This window comes from Ischnura elegans, chromosome 5 (genome assembly GCF_921293095.1).
Source record: "Ischnura elegans chromosome 5, ioIscEleg1.1, whole genome shotgun sequence".
Classification (NCBI taxonomy): Eukaryota; Metazoa; Arthropoda; class Insecta; order Odonata; family Coenagrionidae; genus Ischnura; species Ischnura elegans.
Window position 1 is genome coordinate 16,310,222 of NC_060250.1, and position 6,931 is coordinate 16,317,152.

Consider the following 6,931-nt stretch of genomic DNA (forward strand, 5'->3'; position numbering starts at 1 on the left):
AATACGCAGCAATGCCACTCTAGATTTTTTAGATTTTTCAAGTGAAGGATGGACCTCTGAGTGAAACCCGGGCGGACTGCGACTGTTGTACACACAAAACATGACCGCGGACGCAGTCATGAATATTTCTATCGACCCTACTCTACAAACCATCTTGTAACAAAACATTTCTTAAAATTTTACTTAGAAATAATAACTGCATGCCTTCCACCTGTTTCGTGCGAGCGCTTAATTTTCATGAAAGCAATAACTAAATAATCTCTATAGTTACAGGCTCAACTTTGTGGAAGTTCATTTCAATGAGTAAAAACGAACAAAACTTTGTTTAAATCCACCTATTTATTTAAGCGGTACTACTAGTTTCGACGCAGCGGCGTCATCCTCAACTACAAAGGTTACAAGCAATCAAACATCCTTACATAGATACCACATGATATATAAGGATGTTTGATTGCTTGTAACCTTTGTACCTGAGGATGACGCCGCTGCGTCGAAACTAGTAGTACCGCTTAATTAAATGGTGGATTTAAACAAAGTTTTGTTCGTTTTTACTCATTGCAATAACGAAATTTTTAATGAATTGTAGTTATAGGTAATCTCCTTCATATTATTTTTAATGAATTGTAGTAATAGGCAATCTCCTTCATATTCGTGATGCCTACCATTATAACTACTTAAAGTCACTGCTTGCGTTCATCCTTGTTGTTCACCGTGGTTATTTTCTAATTTCATGGAACGTAATTATTTTAAAAGGAAATCATACGTCACATACATTCAATCCACGGATCACTCCGACCCCGTTAACAAACAAATGAATTCCATGGCGAAACATAAAAGTCAACTTATCGAACTAAAAAGATACAATTTGTACTGAAAAGAATGTTTACAATGCAATTAGTTACTGAAGAGCCGATGAAATACCCAAAACATAACTTAGAATGATATACATACACTTCAATTAGGACCACCACTTGGCTGTCATTGGGAAATAAGTAAATCGTTCGAAGATGTTCCTAGATGAACTCTTTTTCACCAGAGGATAAAAAATATGAGATCAAGAATATCACAATGCAAGGGAGTGCGAAAGAAATGTGACATTAATATATAGTCTGATACATATCAGCTTTTTCATCCGGTACCTAGTAAACATCAGGATTTGGCAACCCTATCATACTTTCGGGCAACAGAACATGTAAGCAGTATTCGTGGTAATTTATAGTGGTATAGCAATATACTATTACTTATATCATAATAACTATTGGCAGAAATTTAATGGACGTATAACTAGGGAGGGTCGGATCGGATACCTCGGATCCACATATCCGCGGATATTGCCCTTCATCGGATACATCGGATCAGGATCCGAAATTTTAAATAATAGCTTCAGTGAATGCAACGCCCCATCAGGGTGGAAAGAGTTCCGATTCTATCTTCGGAAGCGTCGTCGCATGCGATTCTTGTCCTACTCATGAACCGTTTTATTTGAAAGCTCTCGCAGAGGTTACGTGAGAGAATTTCAGCCGTTGAAAATAAAAAAGGCAAAATACGACTGGCACATAGTGTGACTTTTCCCAAGAGATTGAACAATTATCGGGGGAATCTCAGCGTCAGGAATTTGAAAATGCACTTGGGCCTGAAAATATCCGATCCGAAAGATCCGGCTCTGAAAATCAAGTATCCGATCCGAATCCGGAACCGAAAAAAATCCTGGATCCGTCCATCCCTACGTATAACCTGTAAATGTAAACTAATGTTCGTAACGGCAAGCTATCCTTAAACGCCATTTCTTCCGCAATTTCGCCTTCCTCAATCTCCTTAATGGAACCTGCTGTCTACCCTCCGCCTTTCCCACACTTGAGACTTTGTCTTTATCGCGAGTTCCAAAATCTCCACCGGCCAAATATTGGCACTAACCGCTTACTCTACCTTCTTATCTCCTCTCACAGATTCCTCTCCTCTCCATCCAGATTGCGCACTTTTCCGTCTCTCTACACTCGTTTAAATGCTACTATTTTTCTTCTCATGCCTCGGCAAAACGTTAATCCTATTACGCAGATTTGACGGACATACAAGAAAAGTTATATCGCCGGCATGAAAACATGAACGAAAATAAACACTACAAAACTGATTTTTCAACACCACCTAATAATTTTTCGCTCGTCTAGTAATATAATGTAAGAAGAACGCATTGAATCAAATGATACAAAATCTAATTTAGACCATAGTAGTTGCTATATGCGAAGAGTCATTGAGGATCATCGCTAGAAACGGGCACATAGAAATTTGTCACGGGGATAGGGAGGCAAGGCTGCTTTGTGCGGATTGCCCATACCGATAATTTATTTTCAATTCGAACGCATCCGAAAACTATAAAATTCAATAAGTCAGCCATATATTTCGTTTGAATAATCCTGAATGTTAAATGTATCGCTGGTTACTGGCAGAAATAATGAAATGTAACTATAAAGGATAGGGGTTTGGTTGAAGAGGTGAATTTTTAGTCTCAACCTCGCCCGAATAAAGACATTTATCTATTTACATCGAAAAATAAGAGTGTCAGAGGATAGATAAACCTGGGCTAGTGGTATCCTCAACAGTTGTATGGCAGGTAGTCGCTACAAGGGAGATAAATCGAATTCCACTGCCAAGTAATACGTAACTCTATTACGCAAAACTATTTTCAAACTCGTTTCCAAACACTTTTTCGCAAGGGACGCACACGATGTACCTATTTTAACACATTTCAGATGAAACTATCTTTCAAACTATTTTATTTCTCTCAGTCATTAAAATGAAGTTATTTTCTTGATATGTCCTTCCAAAATCCCCAAAAAATCTCTCTTTTTTCTTAACAACCCCTTGGAAACCAAACATGTTCATTAGTTGCAGTCAAACGATACACTACAGTGGGGGTTTAGCATAAGACATAGTTATCTGCCCAAGTTTAATCAGGAGCATTTATCTCTCATCATTCCAAATAATGGCGATCTCGACTTACATAACGGCACCACTGACAATAAGGACAATGACCTTAACCAGTATAGACCCACTTGCAGAACAGCCGTCGCTAACACTCCACCAGTGAAGTTTTGTTTCTTTTAACTGAAGTCATTAATTGTTTCAAATTTACGCTACAACCTTGAAATCCTAACGATATTCATGGTGAGTCCTTGTCACTAACCACCAATACCTCTAATACGAAAAAATAAGCTCATACAAATCGCATTAATTTTTCTTATTCTTGACCTCAATTATTTAATAATGATTAACTTCTCGGAATATAGGTCTGAGAATGGTATGCAAAATTATTCGATACATTTTTTATATCTTATTCAGGGCTTTTTGGCATAGAAATGTTCAGTAAATAAATCTTAAAATTGCAAAACAAGCCCTGAATAAGATACTAAAAATATACCTAAACGTTGGGAAATAACTTAGCATATCAATCTTAGAGCCATACTCCGAGACGTTAACCAATAATGACCTCTAAGAAAATAATCCACATTTTACCAAAGAAAATCACTGGGGCAGAATTTTCATAATTGAAATACATGTTATCATTTATTAGGGTGCATTCTATAGGCCGTGAAATTTTCAAGATAATATTGATGATCAGGATAAGTTCCGTAAGAGCATGAGTCAGGTCAAGCTTTCTATGCGCGATGAGAAGACCGTGGAGGGAAGTTCTAAGGGGTTCAAAATTTTCCCTCAAATGTTTAGGGGGTAGATCATTCCCAAAATAGCTTTCTCGCTACGGCCCAACTGAACTCTAGCCATGATGGGTGAACACAAGAACGAGGATAGGCACTGATATGTTTAAGCTATTTACATTTAACTATTCTCCCAGGATCTTCCTCCTACCGCAGAAAATTTCCATCCCGAACTATAAACATGGATGAATAAAGTTTTCTCGGCTTCCCAGCCGGGTGAGAGCATCCATTTTCTCCAACGCTCCGACATGCCCTTGTCATCAGGAAATGATGACGAAATACCAATAGATCCCTGATGACGAGGAATATTTCGGAGCTCGAAAATGGATGCCCTCACCCGGCTGGAAACCCGAGAAAACCGTTTTCAGTCTATTCGCTCGGAAAGTACTAAATCTTTCTTTATACGTAAGGACCCTTTTCACCTCCTCCTAAGCTTACTCAGCAGGCATACCCTCTGGTATTCACACGCCACCTGCCACTAGTACACTCTAGTTACATACCACTCTGTAGGGGTGGATCCAGGATTTTTTTCTGAGGGGTGGGGGGGGGGCAGAAGTCAAGCGCTCTTCTCATACTTGAGTTTAAAAACAAGATACAACAATTACTTACTGCACGAAATATTCTCTTTTTCAACATGAAGTTTATTAATATGAAATTAAATGATTCAGGCTCAGAAATGCACAAAAACGAGCATAATTATAACAGTATAATATGTTTTCCCTAGTTTCTAAGTATCTGGGGGGTTAAGGGCGGCAGGCGACCCCGTGCCACCCCCATAAATCCGCCTGTGCCACTCTGTCTCCTCCTTCTCGACTCTCCAAGAAATTTTCTGGCCAGGGGATAAAACTCAAGGGACCATTAACAATTATGCTCCTTTCACTAGTTTTGCATATGAAGATGCTCCGATGGCAACCGAGCTTTACCGTACCTGTGTGAGGTTAACGTTGTATTCGCGGTCCATTCATGGCTTTGTGCTGAATATTTTATTCCAATTCGGCGCTTCACTGTAGAGTGATGAGGTTTGAAGAGGGAAGGTCGACGCTGCCGCGCGATGCAAAAAATGCGCCCTGACGCCGCCGACATTGAATTTGTCGCGGTCCATGTCTAAACTCAACAGCTAATAAGTAGAAGAGATCCCATCACAGCAGTTTGTCAGCGCAGCAACTAATTTGTCCTCATTTCCGATGTTACACACCGAGTGAAACCCGTATAAGCTTTTTAATACGAACTGTCGGAGACGAACTAATGAATAACATCACCGATTATGAAGAAGCGAGGGAGGCCTGGTACCATCTCGAAAGAGTTTGTGGCCAAAACACCGAATACGGATCCGTAGTGAAATTTAGAGCTCATAAGCGTCGGGAACAGTTCTGGTTTGTCCATTCCTGATCATTGCACCACTATGTTGGACGTGAATCGTTGTATATCACGAAACCAATTGGGCCCATAACTTCCCAACAGTGCAAGTATTGGAACCGAATAGGCGACAATAACTCCTTAACTTGTATCTCTTACGACAGTCAGCGGTGATCTACCCAATGGGCTACCTCGCTCCCTCCGAAACTAGTGGATAAAAAAAAAAAACAGAGAAAGACCCTTGTAGGTACATATTTCTATTTACGACGAGGTCTCACCTGTCCCTGTATGAGATTCACGTTGTCGTCGCGGTCCGCATAAGCTCCCACCAGCTGACAGTAGAGCTCTGGGGTGGACGTGGACTGTCCATCGGCGTCCTCCTCGATACCGCACGTGGAGGTGGCCCAGATGCGCCGGCCCTCGGCCAAATTGAAGTAGGGCGGGGTAAGAACCTGGGCGTCTACGACTACCGCCGCCGCTACCAGCAGGAGGAAAGGGCCCCACGGGGCCATTATGGCGATAATTTTACGAGGAGGACGACGATACTGCTGATGGACGACACTTTGCTGACACGCTAAAAGACGAACATCCAAGACATTCAACCCCCCTGCACTTGTTTTTTCCTCCTCGATGTGACTCGGTCGGACGCGAGACGCCCTCTGCGCCTCTCGAAGGAAGTGCTCGCCAGCCGCCGCACCCCCACCCACCCTCCTGCAAGCGTCGCCGCTGCACGTGGTCCGGGCCAGCGGCAATTGGGGCCGAAGGACGGATGGAGGCGCGCGCTTCGCTCACGAGCCGTAGGGGGATGGGGAGTCAATGCAGTTGCAACGGCAGAGTGGTGTGGGAAAAAAAAGCGAGCGAAAAGATTGAGGAAGGGTCCCAAGAGACTAGCCAAGTCGGTCGTTTCAGTCATGTCGATCACCGTTCACCATTCACTTGGGAGAAGCAATCGTGAATGGTAGACCGTCGGTCAATACTTTTGACAAATCACGATCTAAGCCCACCACCGGGGCCGGAACTAGGATTTTTGTCAGGGGGGGCAGTGGCGGATACAGATGAGGACGCGCAGGGGGTGCGCGCCCCCCCTTGTGGGACCGCCCGTATTACCAAACACTGCAGAACCACAATTTTAACTTTTTCTATATCATAAGATGGCATTTGCTAGTATTTTTACATAATTACTTTAATGAAAACCTTCTTAAACTTTGCATGTGACATGATTATTTTTATTGCGATAAAAGTAAAGGTAACTCAAGGCAGGGGCGCAGCCAAAAATTAAGGTTAGGGGGATTTTAGGCGCAACTAATACTTTGGGATGTGGGGGTATTGCATAGCCGACAGGGTGAGTGGGAGTTGCGTGGGCTCTCCTCCAGAAATTTTTTTTTTAAGATAAATGGTTCAAAATGGCGAGTTTTACGGCTTTTTGAGGGATATTTGATTAATCCTAACACTATTATATAAGTAATACTAATCCATTAAGTAAAATGGATTAAATTTAAAAATTTCTTTGAGCTCTGGGGGGGGGGGGGGGTTTATCCCCCAAAACCCCCCTCGCTCCACCCTGACTCAAGGTATCTTTTGCGACCCCCCTTGAGTCTTTTCGGTATCCGCTACTGGGGGGGGGGGTGAAGAATAGCTATCCGCTTCCCTACCCTTATACCCCTCACTCCCTCTCTCCCCCACTACTAAAATATAATGCATCCGTGAGCTATTTTTTTAGATGCGGTAGTTGAAATTACACACCGTATGTTTGCTATTAAGAATTTTTATTAGTATAGTTGTTTAATAATTTATAAATAAATAATTATTGTTGGATAATTTAATTAGAAAAAGTAAATAACTGTTTTAATAAACTTTAAAAAATT

The 6,931-nt window shown here is 41.7% G+C and overlaps 1 protein-coding gene across 1 annotated transcript in view; it reads right to left on the reverse strand.

The window, feature by feature from the left end:
- Window positions 1-5,723, reverse strand: part of LOC124158532 (laminin subunit alpha) — a 115,621-nt gene extending 109,898 nt beyond the window's left edge. Inside the window, exon 1 of the mRNA XM_046533669.1 lies at window positions 5,345-5,723. Coding sequence (XP_046389625.1) covers window positions 5,345-5,578 — 234 coding nt within the window. The 5' untranslated portion in view covers window positions 5,579-5,723. The remainder of the gene's footprint in view (window positions 1-5,344) is intronic.
- Between the last annotated feature and the right edge of the window lie 1,208 nt (window positions 5,724-6,931).